The sequence below is a fragment of the Ursus maritimus genome, unplaced genomic scaffold (assembly GCF_017311325.1).
Source record: "Ursus maritimus isolate PB19 unplaced genomic scaffold, ASM1731132v1 scaffold_17, whole genome shotgun sequence".
Lineage (NCBI taxonomy): Eukaryota > Metazoa > Chordata > Mammalia > Carnivora > Ursidae > Ursus > Ursus maritimus.
In genome coordinates, this window is record NW_024424119.1 from 40,907,161 (window position 1) to 40,922,736 (window position 15,576).

The 15,576-nt window shown below is 58.8% G+C and overlaps 1 protein-coding gene across 1 annotated transcript; it reads right to left on the reverse strand.

Annotated features, from left to right (window-relative positions):
• Positions 1 to 8,361: 8,361 nt before the first annotated feature.
• KIF12 (kinesin family member 12) lies at positions 8,362 to 15,251 on the reverse strand. The gene is made up of 19 exons (XM_040631343.1): positions 15,226 to 15,251; positions 15,090 to 15,155; positions 14,924 to 15,002; positions 14,618 to 14,745; positions 14,435 to 14,510; positions 13,948 to 14,082; positions 13,666 to 13,801; positions 12,741 to 12,832; positions 12,413 to 12,593; positions 11,618 to 11,736; positions 11,431 to 11,535; positions 10,788 to 10,896; positions 10,614 to 10,704; positions 10,320 to 10,406; positions 9,854 to 9,944; positions 9,682 to 9,780; positions 9,019 to 9,119; positions 8,806 to 8,924; positions 8,362 to 8,501 (listed from the first exon to the last, which is right to left on the reverse strand). Exons 1-19 carry the CDS (start codon positions 15,249 to 15,251, stop codon positions 8,362 to 8,364), a joined length of 1,980 nt encoding a protein of 659 aa, XP_040487277.1.
• Positions 15,252 to 15,576: the final 325 nt, after the last annotated feature.

The following is a 15,576-nucleotide window of genomic DNA, read 5'->3' on the forward strand; positions in this document are numbered from 1 at the left end:
TCTCTATGAAGCTCCCTTTTCCAGCAGTCAGAGCCGTTGTCCTTACTTCGTCCCTGTTCTTGACATGGAACATTCCAGACTCAGAGAAGGCCCCCTGCTGGGCATGCCCCCTTCAGATAGTGGGTTCCAAAAGCAAGACCCATGTTCGTGTGAGAATCCAGGCGTCCCCCCCCTCCCGCCACCAACACCTGCAAATGTGCGTCACGTCTCTCTGTAGGAGCCACCTGATACTTCGTCTTTCATCAGTATCAGGAACAAATATGTCTCTATTCCTAAGTGAGTGTTTCCTTTGCTCCATCACCAGCAGCTTGGCTACTGACAGCATTTCCTTTTTGCTTTGGCCGCCAGGAAGCTCAAAGCCATGTTACAAGTTTTATCACACCAACCATTTCGGCTTAGATTTCTGGGACAATTACCTTCCCTCCTGTTCACAGGGTTTCTCGGTCTTCCATGGTTTGGTTAGTGGTGGTAGTAAGAAGTCTAACTTGAGGTGTTCAGAGAACTGGGAGCCAGAAGGCCTGACTTCTTTTCCACTAACTTTGCAGAGGACTTTCCCTCTCTGAAGCCCACTTTCCTCATCTGTAAACTGAAGATAACAGTCCCTGTTCTGTCTGCCAAGAGGTCAAGTGAGGCAGTGGGTCAGTGCTCTCTAAACTCTCCACTGTCCTATCTGGTGATGAACTCCAGGTCTGTCTGGAGAAACCGAGCTGCTATGAGCGTGAAAAACCCACCATGACTCAGTAGGAATAGAGCCCTCCTCTGAAGCTTGCCCATGGCCCCATGACGGCTCCTCTGCTCTTCCCCGCAGCTCTGCCCTAGGTCTGTCAACCCCACTGGCCCCACGGGAAGGCCAGGCCACAGAGGGGTAAAGACAGATACTGGCCTCTTTTGGACAGGATGTTCATTCAGCCACACGGCCTCTCTTGGGGGGAGGGCAGACGCCTGGATGTTGGTCTCTTTGCCTGCCTCCAGGGATGTTTGCTCTCCTGAGATGATTAACCAGGGCAAACAGAGAGAGCAAACTCTTCCAAAGCCCACCTGGACTTTGAGCTGTTTTTAAAAAATTAACCCTGGACCACAGGATGCAAGGTCATTCGTAGTCTGGGGATGCTGACCCCTCTTTCCCCTCTGGCCATCAGGGTGGGAGGGTGGAGGCTCTGGGGCCCCTGCCCTCCTGGGGGTACCCAGGGCTCAAGAGTCCACAGGAACTGGCCACCTCTGGAACCAGTCCAGGAGGAGGGGGAGGGCCTACCCATGCAGGAGGAGCAGCAGGAATGGAGGGTCATTTTCAGAGGAACACATGGGTGCTCAGGGAGGGAACAGGACTTGTTCAAGGTCACCCAGCTTACAGCTGAGCTGGGGGCCACATCAGCCTGACTCTAGGGCCCAGGCTTGCTCCCACACTTATTCATTCATTCACTCATTTATTCACCAGGCTTGCACTCTGTGCTTGGTGCTGGGGGTACGATGGAGCACAGGAAGGACCTCCTAGAGTTCATTCCCCGGGGAGGGGGGCTGGGGGGGAGGAGAAGATGGTAAGACAGATGGTCACTGCAGTGATGGGGGAGCAGAGGCCAGGGGAGGGGAATCTAACCCGCTGAGGAGTTCACTAGACAAAAGTGCAAGGGGGCCCGTGGAGGGAGGACAGGGTGCTCTGGACCGAGGGACAGCACCCGCGGAGCCACAGAGGAGGCAGAGACACAAAGATGCATCTGGAAAGCAAAACCCAACCAGCCAAAGCACCCAACCATCCAAACCGTGGAGCTGGAGCTCGGAGGGGGAGGCCAGTGGCAAGAGCAACACTGAGGAGGGGGCCGAGGCCCAGCAGGTAGGCCCGTGATGCCGGCCGAAGGCTCTGCTCGTGAATCTGGAGTGTATGGGGAGTGCTGGTGGGTTTTCAGAAGGGAATGGCCGGCCAGATTTATAATTGGGAGAGATCCACGAAGAGGGAATGGAAGTGAGGGCCAGAAAGCAACTCCCTGCAAAGTTCTCCAGGAAGAAGGAAGGACCAACAGGGACATGGAGGACACTGGGTGGGACTCAGACCCGAGGGCGTGGTCAGGGTTCAGGCCTTCCTGCGCTAATGATGGAAGGGGATGGCAGGGGGACCTTCCTTCCCCACGAGGAGGTATCCAGCCCCAGGCCTTGCCCCAGACAGCTGACTGCTCAGTTCGCCTGGACTCAGAGTGTCACCTGCCCACTCAGGGTGAGAGGAGGTGGGCAGCACCCGGGAGAGGGGACCTTCTCACTGCTCAGTGGTTTCTAGGCTGTCCTTCTTCCCCACCCATCCCAAAGAGCTAGGCCACCGACAGCCTTGAGCCCCAAGCCCTTGTGATTTGCCGGGTGACCGTTGGGGGGGGGGGGGGCTTTTCCTTCCCTGATCTCACCTTCCTCATGTAGGCCTGCAAATGACGGTAACGTAGCTCACTGGATATGGCTGATATGAGCGCTCAGTGAGGGACACCTGTGAACGTCCTCCGTGCTCCCCAAGTGTATGCAGTGGAGAGACCTGCGTCCTCACAGGCACGTAGCCTGGGGTCCCAGGTAAGGGCTCCAGACAGGCAGGAAATACGCTGCCGGGAGGTGAGAGTGCCCATGTCCACTAGAGGGCAGCAAAGAACTTCTAGAAAGACCGTCCAGGTTCACTCAGATGGCTCCACATAGACCAGGAGCCCGAGGCCGGGAGCAAAGGCCCAGAGAAGTGGTAGAACCAGCGCTAGAACCCGGCCTTCCTTACCCCAGGACTGCTTCAAATCCCCTGGGATTCCCTAGAACATTCGCCTCTACTTTGCCTATCCCCCACCTAGCTACAGAGCTGGATGCTTAGATGGGGCCCTGTTGGAAAGTTTCCTGAAAGATTCCCTCAGTGAACCAGACTTGGCTGCCACTGCTCTAGGCCACTAAGCTGGATTCAGTTCCTACTGTGTGCCGGGCCCCAGGCCGGGCGCCCCATAAGCACATCTTACGGAGTCCCCCTGTTAAGGCTCCATCCCTTTACTACGATTGCTCTGTATTACGGATAAGGAAAATGAGGCTAAGAGCTCAAGTGAACAGGTGTCAAAGGTCATCCAGGCAATGAGTCGTGATTTGAACTCGGATTGGTCTCCCTGACACCTGCATCACTCTGCTGACCTCCCAGGCCCTGTCCCCTCCTAAACGGGACCTTGGGCCCTGTTCTTTCAGACACCTGGAGCAGGGGGCGGGTCATTTCCCTCCACCAGCCTCCTCCCTGCAGGAGCCAGGCTCACACGTGCCTGCATCTCCCTTCCCCAGCCAACAGCATGCTCCGTGCCTGCCACACCAAGACCTAACCCATCTCCTCCTCCCTGGGGCCCAGCAGTATGCGGGGCATTTAGCAGGTGCTCAGTGAACACACACCAATGGACTTAGAACTGCGAAGGAGAATGTAGGTCAGACCCGGAGAAGGACCACCCAACTAGAAGGCAGCTGAGGGAGGCTGGAAGATTGGAATCACTGCTCTAAGTCCTTAAATAATGCTTAGTACATGATTGGAACGCTCAAGGACACAGTCCAAAAAGCAAAGAGATTGCTCGGCGGTGGCGTTTCCTTGTGTCCCCAGTTTTGAATTAGTCCGTGTGCCATGGCCGGGAGGACTCTGGAGCTTCATTTAGCAGAGTGATGGTCAAGCGGTTGAACTTTGCACCCGGACAGACCCGGGACCAGTCACTGCTGTGCCCCCTTCCTATGTGATCCTAAGTGACTTCCCCTTTCTGGATCTGAGTTCTTCCCTCTGTTAAATGGGGTTAAGAGGAGCCCACGGGGTGTGGAGGAATGAAATGATGAAGGACAGGTCACGTTCTCGCTCCTTGAAGACAGCGGAGCGAAGAGCGCCCTTGGATGTTGTCAGTCTCGCTTCCCGACTGTGGGAGAGGCAGGCTTGGCCTGGAGAAGCAGCTTGCAAAGCGAGACACTCTGGAGCTGAGTGTCCTTGAGATCCAAGGGACAGAGCTTGTGGCCCGTCTGGCTCCCTTCGTACCACTGAAGGAGGGGGTTTTCCCAAAGGAGTAACCTTCCAAAGACCGGCCTGTGTCCAGGAAGAGGACACAGGCATTTTCCTGCTCTTTGCAGGCTGGTCTTATCTGTCCATTAAAGCAGGACCTCCAGGGACCTGCCCTGACTCTTGGCTGACCGAGCTGATATCACCCAATGTCCTTAGATGGACTAAAATAGCTCTTTTCCAAAACCTCGAGGCAAGCCAGACTTTTTGGAAAGTCCCCCCGGGCCCTTCTTCAATGGAGACAAATGAATGTCTCTCAATGAGCCCTGGCAGAGCAGCGGGGACTCTTCCCTGGCTCTTGCACCGGGCAACAGTCCTGGATGGCCACTCTCTCCCCGCAAGAATCCACGTTCGAAGAGTCACCGTAGGAAGGAGCCGGCAGAGAGGCTATCTGGTCTGAAATGACCGGAGAGCAGGTATCGACACAGGTCCTCTCCTGCAAGGACAGGCACATGGCACGCGTGTGCTGAGAGCTTCCATTATTCATAATAACAACAGTAATACTGATTAGCATTTATGCAGCACAGACCAGGGGCCAGGCTGTGTCTTCAACGGTTTATGTGGAGTCACTTTTTTTTTTTTTTAAGATTTTATTTATTTGACAGAGAGAGAGAGACAGCGAGAGAGGGAACACAAGCAGGGGGAGTGGGAGAGAGAGAAGCAGGCTTCCCGCGGGCCTAAGGCAGACACTTAACGACTGAGCCACCCAGGTGCCCCTGTGGAGTCACTTTTAACCCTCATCTCATACCCTCTATGAGCGCTCACTGACTTCTCACAGGATAAACCAACCTTATCCCCACTTTACAGAGGAAGAGCCTGAGGTTCAGAGAGGTTAAGTGCCTCGCACAGGCTCCCACAGCCGTAAGTCGGGACAGACTGAGGCCGAGAGAGGGGGTGCGTCTGCCCAACGTTCCGAAGCCTGGAGACCACCCAGACCTCCAGCCTGACAGCCAGCAAAGCAGGCCCGGCCTTCCAGAGGGACCTAGTAAAGGGGTGATGAGTGCGAGACTGTGTGGTCACAGCGTGGGCTACGTGAAGGCTCCTGAGGCCGACACCCTGGCCCACTTTCACAGGTCTTCCTTGCTGGCCGGCCTGGGCGGGCCTCGAGGGGCTCCCACAGGCGGTGGGCTGCAGGGCAGGCTTCGAGCCCCGGCGCGTGACTCCGCCCCTGCTAACTACGGTGCCACCTGCTCACACCTTCCGGGGACTGCTGCTCCTCGCTTCACAGCAAGCCCCCGCCCCGCCACTCGACACGCACCACGCTGCTCCACCATTAAAATAAAGGGGAGTCAGGAAGCTCGACAAGGACACGATGACAGAAGACACCATCTAAAAGAACACAGAGGGGTATCCCTCAGAGGGGCTGCAATCAACCTGCTGCGTATAAACCGAATAGGAATCTGGGGCAAATGTGTCATTAGACAGAGGGAAGAAAGACCCCGAGAGAAGGCAGGACCCGTCTGGGAGGTGAAAGAAGGCAGGTGTGGCCAGAGCAGACAGAGACGGGAGTGAGACTTCTTGGCATGGGGGTCCTCACACTCTCTCACGCTGTCTGCACCTGGTGGGGTCTATCTTGGGGTGGATCGCCCAGAGGAGACCTCAAAAGAAGGACAAGGACACTCAGGCGTGCTCTTCCTCAAGCGTGTGTCCTACAGTGATGCTTCCGGCCATACTCCTGTTCCTGCACTGGCTGAGGCAGAGGGTCCCCAAGGATCTGGAGAATTCAGCCAGGGCTCTCGACATCTAGATTCATCTCTAGATTTGCCAGCATTCTAGAAACTCGTGGATGGCCTTCCAAGCTCTGCTGAACATCTCCCTCCCCAGGTAGAGAGTCCAGAGAATCCTTCCCAATTTCTACACACAGTTTTAAAATTTCTGAGAGATCACTTAAGGATCTGGGATTCTGGAAAATGCCTACAGTGCTCCAGGATTTCCTAGAGCTTCCCTCAATTCTGATCAGAGGCCTTCTAAGCTTGACAGTGCTGGAGGGTGACCACCCCACTTCAAGGGGCCAGAGAACGGCCCCCAGATTCCAGCATCCTCGGAAGCCCTATAGCTTTCAGGGCTCCAGAAGTGCCCTCTGGAGTCCTCAAGCTTTCAGTAAGGACCACTGGACTCGAAAAGTCTTGACACATTACTGGGGTCCTCTGGAATTCCGCCAGGGTTTCAGGATTCTGGGAAAGGGGCAGTTCTAGAGCAAGGGTGTTGACCCGGAGATGGACACATGGCCTAGTGGATGGGGTGCCAGAGACTGGTCTCCTTGAGTCTATCTCTGGGAAAGTAAGTGGGGGTTTTGCTGAGCTGGAACGAGGAAACTGGAAAATCGTGGCTGGCTCCAGCGGAAGAAGGAATCATCCAAACACGAAATGAACCAGCAATAGCCAGGGTCCCCCTGGGTGGTCCCTGTCCACCCTCCCAAGGCAGCTGAGGAAAGCTCTCACACTCAGAGCCAGGGGCCTTTCCCACCGGGGGCTGGGGACCACCCAGCAAGCAGGGCCCCCATAGCGTGAAAGAGAGAGAAGGGCTCTGGGGAGGGGAGGGGCCCAGGCTCAAGCCTGCCGAGCCACCGGAGCCCAGGTGGCCCCACAATTACTCAGAGTAGGAAAAAACGACTTTATGGCAATAACCAGGTTCACCCTCCTCCGCTCCTTCTGGTCTCTGCGTGAATGTCACCTGCATGAGACCTTTCCTGATGCCCCCTATTCTGAATTGCACCCGCCCTGGCAGATGGACCTCCCTGCTAGATTTTGCTCCATGGCATTTATCACCGAGTTCCCTCTATTCTGCCCTTTTTCTTGTTTTTTTGTTTTTTTGTTTTTTTTTTTGTCTGTGTTTGGGGACAGTAAGGATTCTTAGATTTTGTTCAATGCTGGCCCAAAGTGGGTTCTCCATAGGGATTTGTGGAATGAATTTTTTTTGAACCCAGATCATCGATTTCATCAAATGGTCATATTGGCTGAAAGTTGCTTTTGGCTAACTTGTCTGCAACCAGCAAAGCCTTGTGCTGCACTCTTTCCATCTACAAGTGGATTTAATCCCCACAACTGGCCAGTGAGGGGTATTACTATCGTATCCATCCTGAGAGGAGAGGACTCAGGGTCGGAGCAGCGAAGTCATTTGCCCAGGATCACTCACGGTTAAGTGAGGAGGTGAGATCTGCACATGTGTGGTTCAGTCTGCGGACCTAACCACAGCCCACCCTGCCGAGCCCGGTGGCCTGTGTCGTCTGGTCATTACCCCACGTGCCGGGCTCTGCTTCCTTCTGCTAAGTCTCCGCTGTTGAACACCCCGAATGCTCAGTCACATGTCTTGCCTTTCAATACCCGGCCAGTGTGAGCTTCCTGGGCAAAGCCAGCGTGTCCCTTGTCAGTCCTGTTCACCCCCCTGGTTTGCGTCGATGCCAGGAGTGTTGAATGAACGAATGAGCGAACAAAGGCAGGAACGAGCCCTGTGGGTCTCAGTTTCCCTAACTATAAAATGGAAGAGTTAGATGAGTCTCGTGGCTCCTTCTCTAACAAGAGCCTCCCACTGGCACCCCCAATTTCTCATGTCCCATCTGGACTTCCCCTAACTGCAGACCCACTGCATCCTACCGGCATCCTGATATTCTTCACCTCCTGACCCTCACTTGAACCCCACAGAAAGGAGCCTCACCTCCATCTAATTGGCTGAATACGAGGAAGTGATCCAGGGAGGGTTCAAGGCCTGCCCAAGGTCCCGGCAAGCCTGTGGCATCAGAACTCAGACCTCACGACCCCTCCGGCACCAGGGCCCCTGCAGCGGGCACAGACGGCGAGCTGGAACCAGTCTCCCTCCCGCTCCCGCACCCAGACGCTCGCGCTGATTCCCCCACGTCTGCCGTGGTGCGTGTGGTAGTTGCTCCGTTAACGCTTGTACCCTCTACGAAGGAGATGGCACCCCGGACTATTCCTGATCAGCGGGGGCACGCACCTCCGCCGAGAGTCCCGGCCTCCTCCTCGGGCCCCCCCGAGAGCCCCTCGTCCCCGGGGTGCCTCCGCGCAGAAGTGCCTGATGCCCGCCGGAGACAGGCCCCGCCACACTGGGAGCCGACACCTCTCTTTATTCGTCTACTTCATCACCCGCGGCCTGGCTTCTCCCGAATGCAGTCTCATCTCTCACCGTCCGGGGCGGCAGCCTCCCTCTGCTCCCCCCACCTGCCCACCCGCCCTACCCGCAGCCCTCAGGAACTACCCCGTGCCCGGCGCCGCTGCAGAGGGGAGCGGGCAGCTGCTGTCCCCGTTGAGCAGATGGGGGGACTGAAGCCCGGGAGCACAGAGCCCAGACCAAGGTCACGTGGTGGCCTCCCGGTTTCTGCCTTGCCCTCAGCAGGGAGGGAGGACTCGGCTGGGGCTCCGTGTAGCCTCGCTGGGGGGTGGCTGGCTCCGGCCGCGACGCAGGGAGCTGCCAATTTGGTCTCTGAGGGCCTCCAGTCTCCGGGCCAGGTTTGGAACCGCAGCCCCACCTGAGGAGCACACGGTGAGTCTCAAGGCCTGCGTCCCCTTGGGCCCCTCCCCGCCCAGACCCATCCGTGTCCCAACACCCTCTGGGGAAGCCTCGGTGGTCCCCCTCCCCCTCAACATACACCGTGGGCTCCTGCGCACATCGGGATGTACAGGCGGCCCCGGGAAGAGAATTCCGAGTTTGGGACCTGGAAAGATCTTACGAGTCTCTCAACACACAGCCTATTTCAGAGATGGGAAGACTAACACCTGGAGAGGGTGGGTTCTGGCCCAAGATCACAAAAAACCCCTCCCTCTCTCCTTCACCTCGCAGCACTGGTGACGTGTCCGGGGGCCCCACGGGCAGGGGGGGTGCAGAGGGTACCACCTTCTCCTCCATCAGCATCTCTGCCAGGACTCGGGTCTGAGACCAGTCGCTAGGACTCCTGGACCGGGGTGAGGTGGGTAGTGGGAAGTGAGCCTTCGAGTCCCAGGCCCAGCCCCCTCCTCCCCTGTCCCGGTGCCCCAGGGCCGGCCCACCTCTCTCTCGGACACTTGGCAGAGCCAGGGTCGCATGGGGGTGCCCAGGGTGGGGGCTGGGCAGACAGGGGCACGCCCCCTGGGGCCTTAGGGCCAAACACCTGCAGGAAAGACCAGAGCCCACACTGGGTGATCCTGCCTCTACGTGCCCCCCCCCTTCCTGGTGCCACCACCATCTCTGCCGCACCTGCCCCCGCGGGCCACCAAGAATATCAGGAGGACATAAAAGCGCAGGGTCTTGGTCCCTTTTTCTGTGGGCAGCAGGTAGCCCCTGGAATGCCCCCCTGAGGGCAGGAACCATGTCTGGTCTCTGTTGGAATTCTCTGCGCCCAGAAAGGGGCTGGCACAAAGCTGGGAGCTTAGGGGAGCGCCACCAAGCCAGTGAATGAACACATGAGTAAGTGAAGACATAAATGAGTCATGTGTGAGCGGACGAATGAATAAGCGAGTGGCTCCATGAGTTCCTGAAAGAAGGCAGGATGGGGAGGAGGGGGAGGCGAGCGAACCAGACTTTCCGAACCCTGGGCAGGAGCCCAAAGCGAGCCCCTCACCCCATAAGCCAGCCTGGGACCCTGGAACCCTGGAGCCTCCCAGGCTGCTGACCCCCTGGATCAAACTCTCCAGCTCTTCCCCCTTTGCTCACCCCCGCTCCGCCTCTCCTACCTGGGGCAGGTGCAGCTCCCTACATGCGCAGGCCCAGGGGGCCAGTGGCGCTCGGCACAGGGGGCACAGGTGGCAGCAGGAGCAGAGGGGTGGCAGGGCCTGCAAGAGAGCATGTCAGAAGCTGGTCGTGCTGGTCCTGCCCCTTACCCTCCCCGGCTGGGCAGAGACTCACGTGGCACGGAGGAGGCGGCGCCATCACACAGGGACACGGTGGGGCTGGGCCAGGGTGTGGCTGGTGACGGTAGCAGGCACAGAGGAGGCGCCTGGAGAGAACAGTGGGGTCTGTGCTGACAGCCCACAAACCAACACCAGGCTGGCCTCTTAACAAACACTCAGGGAGCACCTGCTACGTGCCAGGTACTGTTCTCAAGGCTTTACGTACGAACTCGTTCAATCCCAACTCTACAACCGCCCTATAAAGTAGGCACTGTGTTATCCCCGGTTTATAGAAGAGGAAGCCCAGGCAGGGAGAAGTAAAATGACTCACCCAAGGTCACACAGCTAGTAGGTGGCAGAGCTGACATGTGAACCCAGGTGGTCTGTGTCCAGAGGTTAGACTCTTGACCATTTCACTGAGCCACCCTCTCCCACCTGCCCTCTGTCCCGAGGCCTGCCTCCCGGCTGGCAGCCATGCTCACCGCTCCAGCTCCTGGACCTGCTGGGCCAGGACGCGCTGCTCATCCTGGGCCCGGGCCCGGCTACTCTGCAGCTGGCTCTGTCCTTTCCTGGGAAGAGCAGGCCCCAGGCAGGTGACAGGAGGCAGAGCTACCGGGGGGGTATCAGTTAGCCCTCCCCTTTGCGCTGGAGTCTGAGCCCCACGAGGCAAGGGGGGACGGAAGGGTAGCCAGAGACTAGGGAGCAGGGCAGCCTGGCAGAGCAGCCCAGAGGGGAGGGATGGGGCACAGAGTCCCCCTGGCTGAGACGGGCCCTACCTGAGCCTCTCATTCTCCAGCATGAACTCCTGTAGCATCCCATAGAGGTTCCGCTGGGCCCAGGCCACCCGAGCCCCACTGAGCCTTGAGGCTGCAGGGAAAGGGAAGATGGCTGGGTCCACAGGAGCCCCAGACCCTATCCTTACCCTACCCCCGCCTCCAGGAAGCTCATACCCTTGGGGTCTATTTGCCCCAGTTGGGACCGCAGACAACGGTTCTCCTCCTGGAGCTGCAATATCTCAATCTCCAAACGCTGGGGTTGCTTTGCCATAGGCGAAGGCGACTGCAGAAAAAGAGGCCCAGGGCTGCTGCTTACAGCTGTACACGTTGTGCACTGCACAAGGGCTTCTGGGGGTGGGTGAGTAGAGCCTAAAACCCAGCCTATGCTTCGATGGCCAGCCTCGCATCCTGGCACAAGGCTACATGCGCCTGGAGGAGGCACCCCATCCTAATGGTATCAAAGCTGTATGCCTGGAGGGCCTCCTCTAGGCTGGACCCTGCTCCAAGTCCAACCTTAAATTCTGTTCTGTTCAAACCTTGGCCCAGATTCTGACTCTAAACGAGACACTACGTCAGACCCCAACTCAACTCAGACTTAATCATGGTACCAGTTGGGACCCTGGCTATACCCTGAGTCACATCCCAAATCAGATCATACCCCTAGACATGCCCTAACCCTGACCATGACCCCATCACCAGGACTCTGACTCTAATCCCAACTCTGACTCAGTCCCAGACTTCCTGTGACACCAACTCAGGCTCCAACTACTGCGTGATCCCCAACTATCCCCTCTGCCTGTGTGTCCCCCCATTTCACCTTGGGGGCCTGTGGCCGAGTGGTGACCCGCTGGGCTCGGCTTGCGTATCGCAGGGTGCTGAGAGTCTCAGGAAGGCACTGGGCTGAAGGGGACACGCAGGCCACCTGGGGAGGACTGCCCCTGAGTGCTCCTCTCTGGGACCCCACCATCAGGAGCCATCCCTCCCTGCCAGCCTCTCCCAGGTACCATGAGGGTGACCCCGCGTCCCCCCAGCGAGTCTGCCAGCAGCTTGGTGAGCTTGCTGTCCCGGAAGGGGATGTGGCTCTGCTTCCGCTGTGGGTCCAGCAACAGGGAGATGCAGTGACCTGGGTGGGGACAAGGCCAGCAAGGTCACAGCTCTTGCTCAAGGCCACCCAGCTGGTCCAGGCAGAGCTGAGATCTCCAGCCAGGCCTGTGTGACTCGAAGACCCCTCTTCGACAAGATCTGGTTACTTGGTCAGACCAGTCTCTACCACCAGACTGGGGTTCCTGAGGGCAGAGCTGGCCTTGTCCACCCCTGATCCCCAGGGCCACCAAAGAAGCTGACCATCCCTGAACCTCGCACTCAGCAGGGGCTCAGGATACAAAGAAGAGTTCCCTGAAAATCTCCCCCCACACACCACAGAGGAAGAGACCTCAAGGCCCAGTGACCTGGGGTGAGGGTGGGAAGAAGGTCACCTCCCTTCCCCTCACTGGGCCTCAGTCTTCCCAACTGCACATGGGACAGAGTCTGAGGGCTCATTCTCTGTCTGCACTTGAGGGCTTCTACCTCTCCAATGAAAACGTACCCTTATAAACCCTCCGTGTTTACAGACTCGTAAAGGTCTAAGAAGGGAGGCACCAGTCAACAGCACGGTGAGGCCAGGAGGAGGCGAGTGGCTCCTGGGTCACAGCTCTTGACTCCCCGCCCTACAACTCCTCTGGTTTCCCCCACTGGAGACAGCTCTGGGTCAGGCTCAGGGGAGGGACACGGGAAGCCCGTGCGGCCGGCCCCACTCTCACCCAGGGCCAGCAGGCTCCGGTTGATGCTGTTCGCCTCAAGCATCAGTTCCCCGCGGGATCCCGTGGCTGCCACCTTCTCACTGCCAGCCAGGTCTACAAAGCACAGCTTCCCCCCCACGGGGGGCTCCCCGGAGTCCCCTGGAGGTATCTGTGGGGCAGGGGGACCAGGGCTCGACAGGGACTCGGGAGGGGCTGTCCCCACCAAAGTCACAAAGCCAACGATTTCCACCATTACCTCCGGCACAGACCCAAGTCGCTTTCTACATCCAGAGGCAGACCCTGGCTGGGTGGCCCTGGGCCAGCTCCTTCCCCACGTGGGGACACTCACAGTTTGACGGCTGACGTAGAGTGTGAGCAGGGCATGGCTTCGGCTGGAGGCCTGGTTCAGGGTGTGAGCTGAGCTCCGTCGGCGGCTAAGACCTAGAGGGGAAAACGGCAGGAGATGGACCTGATAGGACGAGCAGGTGGTCACCGATAAAGTAAAAGAATCGCTTCATGGGAGAGGGGCCAGCCTGTGCAAAGGCACGGAGGCAGGAAAGGGGAAGGAGGGGCGGCTGGGTCTGCCTCTTGCACGGACATGTGAAAGGAAGATGAAGAGTACTGAGCAGAGGGATGTCAGTCAGATTCATGTTTTATGAACCTCTCTCCTGTTGCCCTGGGGAGAGAGAGAAACTCAGAAAGCTCAACTCTGGGCACAACTTTGGGGCCAGAACCCAGAGTCCCAGTGTCCCCAATGCCTGTCGTGAGGGGAGTGCTCAATAAATATTTGATGAATGAATGAGGCTGGAATGCAAGGACATCACAGGCTAGCCTAAGAGGTCTGACCTTTACCTTTAAGAAACTAGAAGGGTCTGGGAGTCTGGAGAGGAAGAGGGTTGTGGTTCGCTGCATGCAGGGGAACAGACTGAAAGGGGAGAGCCTTGAGGTGGGGAGACCTCCTCTGGGGGCAAAGATGGGGCCTGACCAAGGCAGAGGCCCTGGGCTGGAGAGACCATGACCCTGACCCCACCCGACCCAATCATGACCCCATCATCAGGATTCCAAGAGTGTGGACAGCAGAATCTACAAGCCTGGCATGGGGTGGGGTGGGGTGACCATCCCTGGGCTATGTCTGAATTGTTGGTTTGCTGGCCCTTTTCTCCCACAGAGTATCTCAAGCCACAGCTCCAGCCAGGGGCTCCGAGTGCACCGTCAGTGAACAGCTAAGGAATGGGCGTCCCCACACCCCAAAGCACCCCTGAAGTAGCACGCACCCATCTGCAGAAGTTCCATCAGGGCCCCCAGACTCCCAAACTCCACCACCCGCAGCTGCTCCACATAGAAGCCCCGGGTCTTGTTCCAGCGAACAGGGAGGGGTCGGGGAGAGCCCACGCTCAGAAGGTCTCGAACCTGAGATAAGGGTGGTGGGTGAGGGAAGGGGCCCTAAGCCCACGCTCCATCCACCCCCAGCCCTTACCGACAACAGTCCCCCAGCCTCTTCTGTCCCTTGACCCGTGCTCCGTGGAGAGAAATGTCTGTTCATCTCAGTCCCCCACCTGCTCGTTGTAGATCTCCAAATAGGAGGCACGGAGGGTAACAGGAGCGCCCAGGTGCTGCACCCGGTCTAACAGCCAGGTAAAGGTCCTCTGCATGATGCCAGCTAGGTTGGGGGGTACGGGCACACCCTCGCCCTGGGGGCAGAAACAGCTGAGCCAAGGGCTGGACCATGATCATGCCAGCACAAAGTAACAGTCCTAACTACCCTTTGTAGGGGTCTGCCCTACTGCGCGCCGGAACTGCGCCAAGTTCCCGTAGAACATGGCAGGTACTCCTCGGTCGGAACTATCACTTCCGTTTACAGATGAAGAAACGGACAGCTACTAAGTAAAGCGGCTACAAGTGGCTCCCTATCGGGCAGGCGCCTTCACCTCTCGGGTCCTCAGTTTCCCTGTCTGCAAATAACTGGGGCTGGGCGGCACGAAGGCCCCTCCCCCTGGAAGTGTGCGCCCCACCCCCGCCGCGCTCCACCTGCGGCCGGCCCACCTGCGGAGGAGGCCCGGTCAGGGTGTAGGTCTTCCCGGAGCCCGTCTGGCCGAAGGTGAAAACAGTGCAGGAGAAGCTGCGGGCGGCAGGGGCGCGGCTGGACGCAGGCGGCGGGCGGCTGGGGTGGGGGGAGGGGGCAGGCTGGGGGCCGGGGTGGGGGGCCGTCACCGGGGCCTCACTCACCCGCGCAGCGCCAGCTCGCCCAGGCGCCGCACGCCGCACGCCCGGAACACGTCCTCCTGCGTGCGCGCCCCGTCCAGCACGGCGCCGAAGCGGAACGCCACGTCAGGGCCGCCGCCCGGGGGGCTCACCTGGGGGAGGGGGCGGCAGACGGGGCGGGGCACGCTGGGAGCGGGGCCTGGGGGCGGGGCTGAGGGGGTTGTGGGGGAGGCTGGGGCCTGGGACAAAGTTGACCCGGGAAAGGGACGGAGGGGCCTCCAGATAGGTTTGGGGGGGGTAGTTGGGGTTGGAGGGGGGGGGGTTCCTCACTTGCAGAGTCCGGGTCCCCGAGCAGTGCAGCGCGCTCTGTTCCCCTCGACGCAACTCGGCGGCGCTCATGGGACGAACCCTGGGGTCCGTTGGGAAGGCGGATGGTCCCTCCCGTTGTCGCCATCGGTCCTGTCCTTGCCCCCCACCTCAACCAACCTATACCTACCTGAGCACCACCTGGATGGGCGTTTCTGGCCCCTCTGGTCCCTGCTCCAGGCTCCGCGCGGGGTCCCTGTGGCAGGAACGGGAGTTACCATCCCTGAGCCCAGAGGCTCCTCGAACCTCCCAGAATGTGTGCTTACCCGTCGGGAGACCCGCGTTCCTCCATGTCCTGCTTTGCACACGGAGTTAGCTCCGCCCGAGTCTCGTTCCTTTCTCTCTCCACTACCCTCCCTTTTCCACCACACTGGGACTGGCTATACACACCTTACATCCCCCACCCCCTTCCCCCTTCTCAGGCAGCCATCCATCCGGAAAGGCTCCAGCCTCCCCAGGGCGAGCTAGTTAAAGATTTACCCACCCCCACCTCTGGTGGAAAAAAGTCTCCAGCAAAGGGACCCCTAGCTAGGGGGTTCTGGAGTCTGAGGAGCCCTAGCTCTTGCCCATTCCTATCAGGAGGGACCACCGAGACCAGCCTCCTCCGTACACAGATG

Coding starts and splice junctions, on each gene's coding strand:
- KIF12 (XM_040631343.1), bottom strand. CDS start 15,251: ATGGAGGAACGCGGGTCTCCCGACGG. Junction 13,802..13,947: donor TGGAGATCTACAACGAGCAG/GTGGGGGACTGA, acceptor CCCTTATCTCAG/GTTCGAGACCTTCTGAGCGT. Junction 8,502..8,805: donor CACGTCACCAGTGCTGCGAG/GTGAAGGAGAGA, acceptor TGTGCTCCTCAG/GTGGGGCTGCGGTTCCAAAC.